This window comes from Pteronotus mesoamericanus, unplaced genomic scaffold, assembly GCF_021234165.1.
Source record: "Pteronotus mesoamericanus isolate MK-2021 breed Mesoamerican mustached bat unplaced genomic scaffold, CSHL_Meso_final contig_50, whole genome shotgun sequence".
Taxonomy (NCBI): domain Eukaryota; kingdom Metazoa; phylum Chordata; class Mammalia; order Chiroptera; family Mormoopidae; genus Pteronotus; species Pteronotus mesoamericanus.
Window position 1 is genome coordinate 27445784 of NW_026555186.1, and position 17924 is coordinate 27463707.

The 17924-nt window shown below is 34.2% G+C and overlaps 1 protein-coding gene across 2 annotated transcripts in view; it reads right to left on the minus strand.

Annotated features, from left to right (window-relative positions):
• Positions 1-2042: 2042 nt before the first annotated feature.
• FAM169A (family with sequence similarity 169 member A) overlaps positions 2043-17924 on the minus strand; it is a 34583-nt gene continuing 18701 nt past the window's right edge. For both annotated transcript variants that reach the window (XM_054578253.1, XM_054578255.1), the window contains 7 exons: positions 14745-14873; positions 14128-14240; positions 11349-11388; positions 10689-10839; positions 7966-8122; positions 4015-4218; positions 2043-3127 (listed from right to left, as the gene is read on the minus strand). In XM_054578253.1, coding sequence (XP_054434228.1) covers positions 2579-3127; positions 4015-4218; positions 7966-8122; positions 10689-10839; positions 11349-11388; positions 14128-14240; positions 14745-14873 — 1343 coding nt within the window. In that variant the 3' untranslated portion in view covers positions 2043-2578. The remainder of the gene's footprint in view (positions 3128-4014; positions 4219-7965; positions 8123-10688; positions 10840-11348; positions 11389-14127; positions 14241-14744; positions 14874-17924) is intronic.

Below are 17924 nucleotides of genomic sequence, written 5' to 3' on the forward strand. Positions count from 1 at the left end.
GATGACTGATATTCTGTCATGCTATTTGATTTTATATAAAACCGTAATAGACCCTCTCACCTTTAAAAGTTGTAGAGGAGCTTTATAATAAATTCTTAAATATACTTATTTCTGTGATGTCTAGTAATTGAATAAACTTAAAAGCAGAACTAAAATTTTGATAACTGTCTGCTTTATATTACACAAGGAAATATATACGTATTTACAAAAACTGAAGTGAACTCCTTTCTCCACAAATAAGACTTGTAAACAGAAAACAGCTCACAAATGACTATAGAATGTGACTATAGACACTCAACAGCTAGACTAGCTGGTTGAAACCAGATTTCTGTCCTCTAATTCTTAGTTTTTCTAATGCCTTGCAAAAACTATTATCTGATTAAATTTTATTTAGTTGCATTGTTGAGGATATATTTTGATATAAACTCTATACTCACTGAGTACAGAACTCATTTACTAAAAATGAACATGTTACTGAATGTGAAAGGTTTTTCCATATGACCCAACTTTCAACCATCTATAAATGCCAAAATAACATTTTGTCAGAATTATTTAACAAGTTTTCTTGAACGCTGAAAAAAAGTTTTGAAATTGCTTAAAATGCATTTTTAAGAATAAACCAAACAAGTTTAACAAGTGTAAGTTTATACTGTTAGTCCCTACTGATCATATATGAATAACTATACATTTCTTTTTGTAAACTCAGCAACTATATTTACACATAGAGTTGTAGTGAGCTCAATCCTAAATTACACCTCTTTTAAGAAAGTATTTTAAAGAAAACTGATCCAAGTAAAGTATCTGTAAGATTTTTACCTATGATAATAAATTAAAAATGAAAAGGTTAAGAACTTACTAAATCTTAAATTTTCATCTTCCTACTTGTGGTTTTAACCAAATTTTTTATAAAATGTGTAAGACAGCATAAACTTTTGGTAGATAACTAGTACTACTCAATTTTTCTTAGCATTCTTTTTTTGAGAAAACAAATAGCAAAAGTGCTGTAATGTTCATTTAGCATGAAATCTGACTGACCTCAATGAGTAATTAAGGAAAATTTGGGGATACAAGTACTCAAAATTTTACAATGAATAGGGTTTACTATTTTGCCTGCTTAAAGATTTTAACGTAGAAATTTCTAAAATACCAAAATCCAAAAATAAAATTTAATGACAGGTATGGACCAAAAAACTTTTAACATCTATCCTTAGCACCTCAAATAATGACAAGTCCTAACACATTTTTTTCATTTAGGACCAAGGTTGTTTTAAAAACAATCTAAAGGGTCTCAAAACATTCTTCAACTTAAGTACACATCTGAGTATACATAATACTTCAAAGACTAGTATTGTTGTGAGATTCTCTTTGGATTCTAAGAACAACCATTTTGTTCATTTCTAAATGAATTACAAAAATTAACAATTGAGGGACTTTTTAAAAAAAATACTTTCCTAGGCAAAGGTCTTTGCTATGGCAACACAATGAAGAGGTTGGCTTGTAACCTATCCTCAGAACAAATGAAGAGTAGGCGAGACCAAGGGGACAACCAAAGCCTCCAACCTGATTTGAGCTCTGGTAACAAGTCTTGGGCAGCTTCAGTCCTGCCACCTAGCTCTTAAGATTGTGGGGCGCAGTTTTGTACCTACCCAGAAATGGATGCCAAGGGCATAAGTTGGCAGGGAGGCAGGAAGATCTTTTGACAGGAATCACTCCGTGCATTAGGAAGTGGATGAAAGCTGAAGGGAATATAAATAAGATTCTAGAATAAAGGCAGTGGCAGGATTAAAGGGAAGTCTTATGAAGGGTTCTCATACTTCTGAAGTATCCATGTTAACTAGGTGAGGACAAAAGTATAGTCCCCAGCTTCAAAAAAAAATTTTAAGTATATTGGTACCTACATGCCAGAGTTACTTAAATCCCTAGCAATACTGTTAATATTAGGTGTTGCAAAAAGTGAGTTGGAAAGCTTGTACCTATTCAGACATTGACGTCAAAGGAAGAAACTGCACCTATACAACAATGAACTAAGAGGCCAAAATACCACCCTCATAAACCTTTGACCATAAATTTCTGTATTTGTGCTCTCATTTAACTGAAATTATATTCTAATTTACTGACATTTTTGTTTAGGCATGCCTACATTGTAAAAAATGTTGATTAGCTTTGATATTTAAGCTAAAACTTCTAGAACACTCACCAAGTCTACTATTTAAAACCCTTAAGGTAAAAGATTTCTGTGATCCTCACAAGTAATGGAAAGCCTACTACTTTCAGTTTTTTAATTTATATTTCCTGAAATAATGATCAGATGTCCCCAACTACTAAAGAAAATATAGTATGATCTGGTTTCTCAAAATTGAAATATTGATAAAAATAAAAAACTGTATTTACACAAAATAGCCTGAAAAATTAAAAACAATGGTGAATCCTAGGTCCTAAGGGGGAGAGAGAAACTAAATCATAAATAAGCTGAAATTGAAATTTTGGAATTTTTGTCCTGTGCCCCGTGCTATTTATTACCATATTTTAAAAACAATTACGTTACAAAGAAGAGGATTTATCATCTGCTTTTCTTCATTCAGGTGAGCTTGGCTTTCTTCTTACCAGGTCCTTTATGCCCTTTGGCCTTTCTTCTTAAATTCCGCCTGTCTACAACAGGCACTTCCACTTCTATCTCCTCCGAGCTGCTATCCACAGTTTTTTCTGCTGATTGTGTAAACTGATCCAGTTGCTCTGAAGATGCTTCAGACTGCTCCTCTGACTGGTTCTTCTGTCCTGTATTCTGTGAAAATGGCACATCTTCAAGTTCAACCTCTATCAAAGAACTTTGAGGAAGTGCTGTAGATGTTTCCTGGGGTTCAGGTACCCCCTCTTCACCCTGGTCTTCCAATGAGGAAGTAGTGTTGGGTGATAAATTTTCAGAGATGGACTCTTCAGAAAACTCAGCTATTACAGAGTTTGGAAAACCACTGTCAGATCGTTCTTCATTTGGGATAGTAGCAACATTGTCTGAACCCCCAAAATGTGCCTTCTTTCTTGAAACTACCGGCAGTTTCTCCTCTGTGTGCCCCTTTTCATCAGATGGGCCTTCGTCTAGCAACATTTCTGAGTCAGTTACGTGTGAGGTCTAAAAATAAAAAACCTGGTGAACAAACTTTTACAATATAGTTCTTATATAAATTATTCTCAGAAACTAATATGTAATGACAATGAACTACATTTTAATCATTACTCATTACTTTAGTTAATCATGTGAACCTAATCTGAATACAGCTCAATTTCTTCAAAATTGTCTTTTTGATTATTTGGATACATTAAGTTCTTGTTTTAAGGATTAAAAAAAAGGAACAATTTTACCTCAGAAAGTACTTAAGATATTTTAATCTTCATATCAAGATTCTTCAAAGTCATGATTCAACTCAAAAAGTTTTTACTTTCTTGGTTTTACTGGAACCAGAACCAGGAGTCCATTGGGACTTGACACTGTGCCACCCCGCTAAGTTTGACTATGGTTTAGTTAGATGACAGGTAAGGGCAATGGAAATTTTATTCACTTATTTATATAAGATGCTACTAAAATAACGCTATACAATAGGTTTTCAGCCTTAAAGTGAAATATTCAAAATAATTAAATTTCTTTTAAAATACTCCATCAAGCTTTTCCCATTAATCTAACCTGTGTCCCTAATTAAAACAAATTAAAATGACTGTGTAAGCAATAGGTATTCAGATAGTTGGTAAGTACTTATCTACTTTCCTAAGCTTTTCCCTCTACAAAGTAAAACTCATTTTGTTACCATAAGTCAGATAAGAATGAAAAAGGTTACAAAGATCTGAATTTATGGAATATTACTGATTGCAACTTTGTAAAATACCAAATCTATTATAAAATTTAATTTTCCTAAAGGACTGTGCATGCTAAGGTGGAGGAAAATACTCCTGCTACACTGGCCCTGCCATGTCACCAACACTGGAATATATTAACAATAAAAGATTAGGTTACTTCCATCTTACCTTATCCTGTGCAATAGCCTCAGAGGGTTTTGAAGAGTCTACCATCAGTGGGACAAGATTTGTAGAGTCTTCACTGGAATTAAAAGGCTGCAATTTTAATTCTTCATCTAAAACTTCGCTAGTGGAGTCTTCCTCTTCAGTTATAAGAGAGGTCTTAAGACTATCATCCATTATCTCACCATTCATAGGCTCTAATTCAGATTCCTAAACCATTGAGGGGGAAAAAGTAGGGTCAGGACTCAATTACAAACTAACCTATTTGTCTTGCAAGATGGATCCATTCTCACTATCCATCTGTCACGCACCAGGACTCAAGGTAAATTCTACCACATTATAGGGCAGGGGTTAAAGAACAGACTTACTGGGGGAAAGGGGACACTTATGAGGCAGGGTCAGTAAAAGAAAAGAATCCTTAAGTACCCTGAAATTCCCCCTGTTCTCACTGAGAGAGAGGACTGGACTCACTGAGAGAGAGGACTGGACTACTTAGCTATTTTATAGAAATGTACCACTGTCTGCTATGGACAGTGGGTCTGAGATTCATTCATGAGACCCTGCCCCTTCTTGCTCTTCCTTCTTAAAGGGCAATCGTGGGAGGAACCTTTTCAGTAATAAGGCACCAGAGAGAATCTAGATGTAGTGCCACCTCTTTACAGAATACTAGTTGTCCAGCACTTGGTATCTATAGGGACTGTGGGAAGTTAGAATTTACCCTTCCAGAGGGAAGAAACACTAGCAATCTTGTGTGAGCTGAGTATGCCTACAGCTTCTTGTAGGAAGAAAGAGAGTCCCCAATCTCAGTCAACCCAGGGTCATTTCTGATCAGTCCTGCTCCTTACATAACATTAAAATATAGAAAAATAATCTGATAACACAAGCCCCAATTTTTGAAATCTTCCAATGTTTATCAATTTATAACACTTCTATTTAATGTCTGATATTTCTAATCTTAGTGACAATCTAATAATTAGAGTGCATTTTATTACCATTTTAAAAATAAGAAAACTGATGCACTCAAGTGTTCAGAAATAGATTTGGCTGGATTATATAGAACCCCTGTAATCATATAAATAATCTTTTCCACAGAGAAACTGAAATCAGGGACTTAGAAAAATTAATCTGGCCAGATAGTATAAAGAGTAGCTTGCACACAAAAGGTAATATTATAAAACACATATAAGGACCAACTAGGATAGGAGAAAGTTTAAAAAAAAAGAAAGAAAATGAGAAGGACAGAGCAAAATCTTAATAAAATACAATTTTGGTAACTAAAAGAAAGAAGCAACAGAAGAGAAAAAAACTCAGTCCAGCCAGTTTTAGTTTTGGGAACAGAATGAAAGATAAGAAAAAAGGCTCAATATAGAAGTGGTAAGAATAGAGATTATGTTGAATTTAAGATGATAAAAGACATCTGTCTAAACAAATATTGAGAAGGTGAGTAGCATGAGACTACTATGCATAAATATTGAAAGTCTAGAGTTACTGGTCATCCCCTTACTGAGCCATTAGATTGGATGCATTTTCAAAAGAGAGAGTATGTAAACATAGAACAGAAAGTCAAGAACTGAGACTTTTAGAACATCCACAAATAAAGGGGAAAAAAGCAGAAAGCAAAATAGTCAAAAAATAAATAAATAAAACCTAAACAAAACTGCAGAAATAGAAAAACCAAGAAACCAAAATACAGTAGTGTTATAAAGCCAGGGGACTAGAGAATCTTGAGAAGAGAGTAGTCAATCTAGGAGAGGAAATCCACTGGAACCGAGTTAAAGTGTCACTGGTGACCTACGACAGGATGCACTCAAAGTGCCGCCGGACAAACGAAACCGGTTACATGAGGTATGTACGGTATACTATTACGTTTTTAAAAGAGGAGAAAAACATATATATGCCCATAAGCATCTAGGTGTACATAAACCTTTTTAATTTTTTAACTGTTATAGTTTACATTCAATATTATTCTGGATTAGTTTCAGATGTACAGCAAAATAGTTTTTAAAATCATGTACTTTACAGAGTGGTCCCTTGCTGCTCCAAGCACCCATCTGGCCTCGTACATATTTTTTACAATATTATTGACTATATCTCCTATGCTATAACCTACATCTCTGTGACTATTCCAAAACTACTTATGTGTATGCTTAATCCCTTCACCATTTACACCCACTCCTCCTAACCCCCTCTCCTCTGACAACTGTCAGTCTGTTTTCTGTATCTATGAGTCTCTATTTTGTTTATTTTGTTCATTAGATCCCACATAGAAGAGCAATCATATGGTATGTGTCTTTCTCTGTCAGAATTATCTCACTTGGCACATTACCCTCTTGGCCCATCCATGCTGTCACAAAAGGAAAGATTTCCTTCTTTTTTATAGCTAAGTAGTATTCCATTGTAGAAATGTACCACAGCTATTTTTGTCCATTCATCTATTGATGGACACTTTGGTTTCTAGACCACCTTCTTATACCATATACAAAAATAAACTCAAAATGGATTACAGACTTAAATGTAAGACCAGAAACCATAAAACCCCTAAAAGAAAACATAAGCAGTAAAATCTCACACATTTCTCTTAGCAATATGTTTTTTGCTGTATCTCCTCAGGCAGGGAAACAAGAGGAAAAATAAACAAATGTAACATCAAACTAACCTAGCACACGGTAAAATGTATTCACAAATAATACATCTGATGAGGGGTCAATATTCAAAATTTAAAAGAACTTGCACAACTTAACACCAGAAAAACAACTCAATTTAAAAATGGGCAGAAGACCTGAAGAGATACTTCCCTAAGGATGACATATAGGTGGCCAATAGACATATGAAAAGTTGCTCACTGTCACTAATCATCAGAGAAATGCAAATCAAAACTACAATTAGATACTACGCTGTCAGAATGGCTATCATCAATAATCAACAAGTGTTACATGAGGATGTGGAGAAAAAGAACCCTACTGCACTGCAGGTAGGAATGCAGACTGGTACAGCCAACTGTGGAAAACAGTATGGAGTTTCCTCAAAAAATTAAAAATAGAACTGCTTTATAACCCAGTAATTCTGGGAATATAGCCAAAGAACCCCAAAACACTAATTTGAAAGACTACATGCACCCCTATGTTCACTGCAGCATTATTTACAATAGCCAAGATATGGAAGCAACCCATAAATCTCTTTTTTAAATACGTACTTTATTTTCCCAGTTTTCAACAAGTAAAAAAAAATGCCATTTAAAAATACAGTTTCAAGAAGCAGAAGATAAACTGGTATAAATTTAAAAAATAAAATTGGTAATGCAGTTTCTCTAGTTTAGCTACTGGCTGGACTGGGCAAACAGGTAAAGAGTTTTTAAAGAAACTTAAGCACATATGAAAGCAAAAAATAAGAAAACTGTAAAAAGGAAAAGATTAAAGATATTAAAAGGACAGGAAATGAATAGAAAATATAAAAGAAGATAAATACTTGAGGAGCTGGAAAAAAAAAATCAAGCTAGATTTTCCAGTGTTCAAAAAAATGAATTTAGTTTTTTCCCCCAAGAATTTGTTAATCAACTAGGGTTGAAAGTAAATACCTGTTGGAACTTAAGGCATTCTAACTGGTTCTTTAAGATAGATATCATTTTGTATTACTTCTTAAGTATGTTTAGTTCCAAAAATTAATTTATGTTTTAAAGGTACTAAGGTACCTTACTACTTAAACAATGTCTATTTTTATCTTTGTTGTGAGACAACCTTTTATAAACTGTTTGCAATATAAAATTATACCTGTAACTTTAGTCTCTCCCCTATTCTGGTACCTGAATTTGCTTAATATAGATATATGCTTCTTAACATTTAAACACAATTTCTACTAAGACTCTAAATCTAACAATTTATATTTATCTAACAACATGTGGTTAAGAAAGTTAAAATTTAGTTCACTTCCAGTCATTTTATTTAGTATGTGATCCCCCACCTTTTCACCATCTTGCTTCTCCATGTGTGGCTGGGTTTCTGGTGCTGAACGAGCATCTTTATCACTACTTCCATCCTCAAATTCAATCACACCTTGTTCTTGTTCTTCTTCCAGGAATTCTTCTGAGCTCTCTGATGTGTGTGCAGTAGACTCCAATCTAGAAAACAAAAAAACCATTTTTACTTACTTGCTTTTTAAAAGATGAATGTGAATTTCAGAAATCTGTTAAAGTGATTTTAGAGAATCAACTAAATGTTGTTGAGTCAACAATTTCAAATATATGGGCCCAAAACCAATCTCTTCATCCTACAAATCCGTTCTCTTTCCTACTTCATTCTCCGTTTCAATGAATAATATCACCATCTTTTTAATCATGTAAACTAGTCCTTTGTTTTACTCTATCCATATCTGATCACATCTTATTCTATTAAAATGAACATGCATCCTAGTTTACCTGGGGAAGCACAGTTTACAGCTTTTATCCCAGCGCTGACATATTATAATGACCCTTCCTTTCTCAAAAATATCAGTTTGGGTCATAAATGATATGGTTTAGTCCTATCTCCTAAATGCTTTTCAAACACATCCCCTAACTTACTATTCCCATTTTCAGGCTTCAATTTCAGGCTGGAGAATTCTCACTGTACCTTCTTCCCAAATTCATCTTAATACTTGTTCTTTATTTAGTAAGGGTTTCAGAGCTATGTTTCTAATAAACATATCTGTACCTGTGACAGCCCTGCTCAGAAAATTCTGATCGTTTTGTACCATCTGATGGCTTAGAAAATAAAGTCTACCTCCTTTCAAAGCCTAGCATGACCAGACCCTTATATTTTTATCCTCTAGTGGATGCTACCATTTACCTTATATATCAGTTACCATATCAACATTCCTCGTGGCTTTGTGCCTTTGCTCATGTTATTCCTATAGTCTAGATCTGCATGATGCAACACAGTAGCCACAAGACACATTCGCTATCTATGTTATTAAAATTAAATGAAATTAAAAATTCAGTTCCTCAGCTGCACTAGCCACACTTCAAGTGCTCCGTGGGCACACTGTGCAGCAGCTGCTATGAGTAAGGCAGACATACATTTCCTTCACTGCAGAAAGTTGGATGTCACTGGTACAGATCCAGGTCAGCAAACTTATAATGTTTTGTGAGCCGTATGATCTCTGAACAACTACTCAACTCTATCAGTGTTAATGGAAAAGCAACCAAAATAAACATGCAAACTAATGAGCATGGATGTGTTACAATAAAATTTTATTTATAACTGGTGGTGAGCCAGATTTGATCTCTGGATCTTAGCTTGTGGACCCCTGGACTAGGAAGTCTTCCTTCCCAAATCGACTTGTTAAATTTCTACTTATCTTTGAAGCCCTAGTCCAAATACCAAGTATCTTCATGCCCTTGATTAGAATCAATCACACTCTCCCCTGCATTCACAGCATTTTGCAGTTCTATTATTGTACCATCACAATCTACCTTGCAGTGCTCTTAACCTGTGCCACAGACAGACACATGTATTAGAAACCACTAGACACTCTTCAAGGGCAAAGATTTTGAAATTATGTTCTTTGTAGTATCTGAGTAAGCATTCAAGCATTTACCCTTACTGGTCTGTTCTGTCTATGAAAAGCAAACAGAAGTCCCCATCATTCTGAGATGTTTAATTTAAAATGCAGCCCTGACCAGCGTGGCTCACTTGGTTGAATGTCAGATTGAAAAGTGAAGGTTCACTGGTTCAATTCCTGGTCAGGGCACACGCCTGGGTTGTGGGCCTAGTCCCTGTTTGAGGCGTGTGCAAGAGGCAACCAATCAATATTTTTCACATCAATGTTTCTCTCCCTCTCTCCTGTCTATAAAAATAAATAAAATCTTTAAAAAAATAAAAAATAAGTAAAATATAGTTACATTTCCTTCCAAAAAGAGCATTACATCAAAATTTTGCTCAATAAGAAAACCATAATTATGTAAACTCTTATTATTTCTTTCATAAATTACTAAATTTATATTTGCCTTCAATATTAATTTTCACAAAAATAAAACATTTATATACTTACTCAATTATACAAATGCAAAATTATTTACAGAACAAAATTAGCATAGCTACAAAATTCTCTACCTAAGTAAAATAATTTCATAGCTAAAATGGCAAAGCTTATGAATGGCTGACTCAGGAACAGTTGGTAAGACTAGCAGGGCAAAAGTGTAATTTTACTGTAAAATTAAAAATTTTGCTTTCTTTAAGATTCAAAAGATAAAGTTGTGACCCAAGTGCTCTGTTGAGTAAGAGCTGACTGCACCATGTATGGTTATCACTAATTTATACTATAAGCAATAGCCCAGTGAAATGAATCAGTTATAAGGTAAAACTGAGTGTTTTTAAAGTCAACCACACCTCTGCATTTACTAAAAAGTACAGCTACTGTTGAATTCAAGTTCATGATAACGACACATTTGGAATAATCAATTGAATGTACTCCTGGCTTTTCACACCTAAGAGATTAAATCATGAGCAACTTCCCCCTATAACATTGTCAAAGTGACACCATTGGTAAGTGTAATTAATAATCTTGTAAAATAATTCAAATAGAAACTCCTGTACCAATGCCATTTGTTATACAAACAATATAATAATAGCCTCCACCTTAAACAGTAAATACAAATAATATGAAAATAAGAATAAACAAAATAACAAGAGTGAAATAAACAATACTTGTTTACTGAAGATGTAGGTGAAGTCTGAGGTGTCTTTTCATCTTCGCCTTGAGAACCACTAAATTCAGAATCCTGAAACCGCTTTCCAATCTTTGGCCGCTTCAGGTGACTACTTCGTGTACGAGTGGAAACCGGAGTTTTATCATGACCTGAGAGAAAAACAGCAAAGCTACAATTAATTGCTTATGTATTCAAAGGACTGCCTATTAAAATACACAGAAATGCAAGAACTATGCTAGTTCACAGATCCCCACAATTACGTACTTCCTTCCTCTCACATCAAACTTAAAAACAATGTCAGTATCTTTCTCTAAATTATGAAATAACTTTGTCAATATTCATTCCTCACATTTCCATGTTACCTTGAGCTCTGCAAGTATTCTTGCATTTTCACTTATATTCTCTCCCAATAATCTTAGGAAGTAAACAAGGTAGATGTTACTGTCCCTATTTTACAGGTAAGAAAATGAGAAAAAGAGAGGTACCAGATCTGGCTCACTCTGGTCACACAGCAAAATCAGTGGGAGTAGTGGCATCAGAACTCAGATCTAGGCATTAGAGCTGGGTAAGTCTTTACTTACTCTAAGGAATACTCACGCAGACACCCTGAATTCTAAGTGTCTCAAACACTTTCTGATAGATCAGCTGAATTTCTTACCTTCAGAAGTGCTTGCAAAGGCATCTTTTAGAGAATCAATCTAAAATAGAGATATAGATTAAAACCACAAGTTTTAGATCATTTTTTTTCTTCCTATGGATCTACTTCATTCAATGCCAAATATTTTAAAATGTTTTTCAAATAGCACTCTTTGCACTCACTACTCATCAATTAAAACCTACTTAAGAAATAAAAAAAGCTGTTACAGCCTCAGTTCAGTATGAGCCTAAGAACTTATCAAGCCATCTCACACATTATAGTGGTAAACGTTGGAGTTGCCAGGGTTCTGTCCTCTTTTCAGTCGACATGCTTTCCCTTTAATTTTATCTACTACTGTCACTTCAACATTTATCTTCTGATGAATCCAAACATACCATTTAATCTCCCCAACTTCTTTCCTGATTTCCAAAGCTCTATTTCCAATGAAATATCTCCCCAGTGGATGCTCCATCCAATTTCACATCCAACCTGTCGAAAGCTGAACAATGTTATTTTAATAATCTTTTCCCAATTATTATTCCCCATCTTGGTTAAATGGCAATAACAGTTCAGTCAGCTATTCTAACCAGAGCCCTGTGAGGCAATAAGAAGTTCTTCCTATCCCTCATTCAATCAACTAACCACAAAGCCTGTCAATTTTGATTTTGAAGAATCTCTCAAAACTGCCCCCAAGACTAAAGCACGGGCAGTACAGACTGCCCATGCTTTAGTTCAGGCCTTTATCATCTTTAACATGAACTGTTCTAACAGCCTCCTTGCTGGTGTCCCTCACTCTAACCACATACCCTGTAATCCTCTCTACCCTGATGACAGTGATGTTTCTGAACTGCAAACTGCACTACTCCTTCACTTAAAAAATAAATAAATAAATAATGGCTTATCACTGCCCAAAATACAAACTCTCAACCTCTCCATTACCAAATACTCTTCCATATCAAACATGCTATCTTCTTCCACATGTCTGTGTTTTCACACATGCTATCCCTTGGAATGTCCTGGCAACACTTGGACAGAACTTCCACCCGCCTTTCAAAAGTCAGCTCAGCCCAGTTACTACTTCAATTCCAGTCCTTGGGTAGAGTTAGTCGCACTCTTTTATGTACCTGCAATCACTCGCTATGTGCTCTATTAAGGCAATTATTGTCCAACAGTATATTTTTTTATTTATCTGTTTCCAATAATGGACCAACTAACCTCTCCCACACTTAACAGATCCATAATTTGTATGTCCAGTGCTTACCACAGTACCTACTTTATTATATAAACTGCTATTCAGTCACACACTTATCGAAACCCTACAATATGGCAGGCATTTATACATCAAGGTGGGTTTACGGGACACAAACAAGGGAGCAATTGTGATGGGTAAGATAAAAATCCTAAGTACAAGAAGCCTGTAGTTCAATTAGGCAAGATTAGGACACATATGTGAATAAATTAAAGGTAGGAAAAATGAAGTACATGTAATGTTCTTTGTGCAAAAATAGGAAAAAGCAAACAGAGACACCATCACCTAAAGAATAAATCATCATGTAGTGATAATCATTTCACAATGTATATGTAAATCAAAACAAAGTTGTACACATTAAAGATATTCAATTATTTATCAATAATACCTCAATGAAGCTAAAAAATACATCACGTTGTGAAAAATAACAAATAAACAAATAAAACCACTTCCTCATGTCATTACTGATAGAGATATAACAAATAGTTTAACATGAGAAATACTTTCCTTGAACTATTAAAATATTCAAGTAATATAATGAATATGAATTTCTAAAATGAAACAAAATGGAATGTATGCTGCCAACCTTATGACATGGTGCAATTTTAATATATTCTCATTAAAATGACACATTGAAAGTTATTTGGGTGAATATTAAAATAAATCATTGGTCTCACTGCATGTATGGGAAGAGCAAATTTTTCTACTTTCCCTAGTTTTATGATATCCAACCAAAACTAACATGAATCTGAGTATAATTGAGGAATGCGTACTGCAATATAATAGAACTAGGGCTTATTTTAAAGTCTGAAGTTCCAAATGCAGAAAAAAATTTAAAAACTCTAATTCCTTATACAGGGTATATAGTTATTATTTATATTATCCTCGAAAACATTCTAAAATTTTTCACTCACAAAGTCAACACTCATGCTAATTAAAACAGGAAATAAGAGGAACACATAATTCCCCAAAGCACTTATCTCTGAAATGTACATGTATTGACACAGACATACTCAATACTCACTAAGAATATACTCAGGAACCCATATACAAGGCAAATATGACTGTAACAAGTACCACCACAACAAAACAGTGTATAAAAATAGACTTCTAGGATCCCATCAATGGATCCATATTTTCAGTAATATCAAATAAGTTCTAGGAAAGTATCTGGTAACTCCAGTAATGGGACCTGCCCTTTTAATTTCAGGTTACCCAGTATATGCAAAGTGTCTTTCATTCTACAAAGGCCTAGCATATGCTTATTTAAACTTCATAACCTTTGGCCTATTACTAATTCCATTTCTAGAAATTAATCTGTGCAAGGGAATAATTACACAGGCATAACAATACATGCATAAATGTGTTCACTGCTAGGCCTTTACAAATGTGAAACTTAGTAACCAATTAAAAGATGCCAGAAAACTAATACAGCAGAAATTACATAAGTTTGTTGAATGAACAGTAACATTAGAAAAATTAAATACTGGCTAAATCTATTTTAAAGACACAGGAGAATTATTTCCTACAACAAACAAACAGTGTACCTACAGTTAGCTGCATCTCACTAGACTGACTGTCTTCAGTTCTTGCTTCATATTCTGGAACAGATGCAAGACCATATTCTCCAGACATAGGTCTTTTAGCTTCATTTGGAGAAACTGCTGTGTGTAGAAGAATTTTAAAAACTGTAACCCAATCAGTATTTGGTTTTAACTGTAACACTGTTCTGATTTTCACAAAAGCCCTACACAGCAGCCTGAGGGAAGGGTGTTGAAAATCTAGGGGTGGGGTATCCTCTTCACCAATATCTTATCATGAAATCTTGCAAATTAAAAAGAATTGTAGTTACCCGTATTTTGTGACTTTGAGGAGAGATGCATGAGACTGGGGACTACCTTTGATCCCCTGATGCCTATTTGATGCTCTTTCAAGAGTCTTTGTTTTTGTCCTATGCACCAATTCCTGCTGGACTATTACAATCTTCTGGGCTATTCTCAGTGACTCAAATGTTAATACATATTAAAAAAATCATACTTTAGAAAAGAGGGCTTATTACTAGAGGGGTCACATTACCATGCACCACTACTCTGGCCGGTAAGACCAACTGTCATCAGATACTGCTATTTGTCAGTGGGACATGTGTTCAAACATAAAACCATTCTTACCTGTAACATTAAGTGCTTCTCTCTGTAATGCTCTGGTGACAGGAATTCGCTGGCACCAGTGTCCAACACCCTCAACTTCCCACAGGAGTTCATGGTCTCCTGGATACTTTTCAAAGTATTGCTTGCAAGCTGAAAAACACATTTAGAATTTTCTAGAAATCCCAAACATCAACTGCTTTAGAAAACAGAAAGAAGATGGAAAGCTGCCAACTCACTTAATGGGCTAGCATAACTATGATACCAAAACACCAAGGCAATTCAAGGAAAGAAAATTATACGGTCATCTCATTTACATAAAAATATCTAAATAAAAATCCGTATTAAAGCTTTAACATTACCAAACAATAAAAATCTTAATAAAAGATGGGTTTAACCTTTAGAGAGAAAATTACTAAATTTATTGATGACATAAAAAACCTGAATAAAAGGAATGTTAGACTCAGTAGTGTAAAAACACTAATTCTCTCCAAATTGTTTTGTAAATTTGATGCAATTTTCAACAAAATCCCAACAGAATTTCTTTTTTAATAGAACTTACAAAACTTGATCCCAAATTCAAACTGAAAGAACAAAGGCTTAAGAAAGAATATTGAGATGAAAGGGAAATAGAAAAACTGTCCATTTTTCAATTGGGCTATTTGTCTTATCAATTTGTAGGCACTCTTGCTATAGTAGAGCTATGAGCTATTAATAGCCATGATGTTAAAAATGCATTTCACACAGTGTATGGCTCAGGTATGGTGTTATGCTATCTTTTGACACACAAATATTTTTGTTTTTCCAAATAAAGTTGAATCTCATTTACTCTTAAAAAAAAAAAAAAAAGGACATCAAGGCCAATACTGAAGGAAAAAAATAAGGACTTACCCTAGTAGCTATCTAAAATCATCATAAAGGCACAATAATTAAAACAACCTGGTACTGTTATAAGAATATGGTAGTAAAAGAGGAAGAGATGAAAGAGGCAGGAGTGAATTAGGAAGAAGAAAAATTAAAATACCAGGAAAGACCTACACATACACTAAAAACTTGGCAAATGACATCAGACATATTTATATCTCATCAGAGAATGAATAAGCTATTAAAATAATGATGCTAGAATAAAAATCCATATAGGAAAAAAATAGATCCTGACCTCACATCAACATCAGTCATAAAAGTAAATTCTGGATGGAGTCTAAGACCTATTATGAAAAGCAAAATGTTTAAAAGAAAACAGAATACTTCTGGAACATTACAGTACTAAAGAATTTCTTATAAAAGATATAAAAATCATAATTCATAATATAATATTATAATAAACCTGACTGCTAAAGTTTAAAACTTCAGGACTATGCAGCAGAACTTTCTACAATGATGAAAAGGTTCTATATCAGCACTGTCAATATAATAGTCACTAGCCACATGTGGCTACTGAGGAACTGAATTTTTAATTTCATTTAATTTTAATTAACTTAAACTGATATCTACTTTATGTTAGTGGCTGTTGCACTGGACTTCATAGTTTTATATTAAAAAGATACCAGAAAGACACAGATTAGGAGACACTCAGAATAAAACAAAAGATTAGTATTCCAATCATACAAAAAATTCCTAAAATTGAAATAGAAAGACAGTAACCCTCCCTCCCTCAAATTAGCAGGGGCTATGAACAAGAAATTCACACATAATGCAACTTGAATGGTCACTACACAAAGATAAATATGATTCAAACCTCAATAGCTGCCAAAGAAATACAAGATGAAACAACAAGATACCATTTTCACACCCATAACAAATAACAAGCATGAGAAGAATAAGGGAAATGGACTCTGCTGGTCTCAGAACAATTTTGTAACAATTAGTAAAGCTGAAAAGACATGTTTTACTGATCCAATTCTACTTCTAGGTATATAGCCTAATGACTCAAACATATACACAAGAACATGTTTATAATGTTCGTTATAGGACTATTTATAAACTAGGGTAGGGGTACAACTTAAGTGCCTACCATTAGGGTATATATGAATAAATCATAATATGTATAAAATAGAATACTGTACAGCAGCTATAACAAATAAACTATAGCTTGATATACCAACACTGATAAATCTACAAAATAAAAAGATCAGTAAAAAAGTCATTTTATGTACAAAATTGTGTCATTTATATAAAGCTTAAAAAACCATTAAACAAAATGATGCAGTCTCTACAGAAAACAGTTGAACACAGAATTACCCTGTAACCAGCAATTCCACTGTCAGGCATATATCCAGAAGAACTGAAAGCAGGTGCTGAAACATATAGCTATCTGCACACCACTGTCCACAGCAAGATTATTCGTAATAGCCGAAAGGTAAAACAACCCAAGTATCCATCAACAGATGAATGACTAATGAAATGTGATGTGTACACAATAAAAACCTACCCAGCCATAAAAGTGAATGAAATTTTGATATATGCTACAATATAAATGGACTTTAAACATTATGCTAAGTGAAATTAGACAGACACTGAAGGACAAATAATATATAAGCGGAATCCTTATAAGGTACTTGGAATAGGCAAAGTCACAGAGAAAGCACAAAGAAGTTACCAGAGAATGGGGGAAGGGGAGAACAGGGAGCTACTGTTTAAGGGTACAGAGTTTATGTTGGAGGTGATGAAAAATTTTTGTATGGATAGTGGTGATGGGTATACAGTATTGTGAATATGACTAATGCCACTGAAACTGTGCGCCTACAAATGATTAAAATGATAAACACTACATTAGGTATATTTAATAACAAAACATGTTTTAAAATTTTTTTATAAAAAAACACATGAAATAATGTTGCATAGCATTTATGAACATAGACATAAATACAAAACCACTGGCAGGAAGGAGATACACCAACTGCAGGAATGCAATTATCTCCGGGGAAGTAAGAAGAAAGGGGAATGGGATTAAGGAGGGGCCCAAAGAGGGTATCAACTGTATCTACAATGTTTTATCTATGGCAAAGTCCCAGTGTTTGTTCATCTGTATAATGGATACACGGACAGGACTAGGACGATGTTATTCTCTCATTTTCCCCCCTATATGTTTAAAACTACATCTCATGTTTTCTGATTTTAGTTATCATACCTATTAGGAAGGTAGAAGTTAAAGAAAAACCAAAACAACGGGCCAAACTGAGTCCTTTGCCTTAATCAAAATGA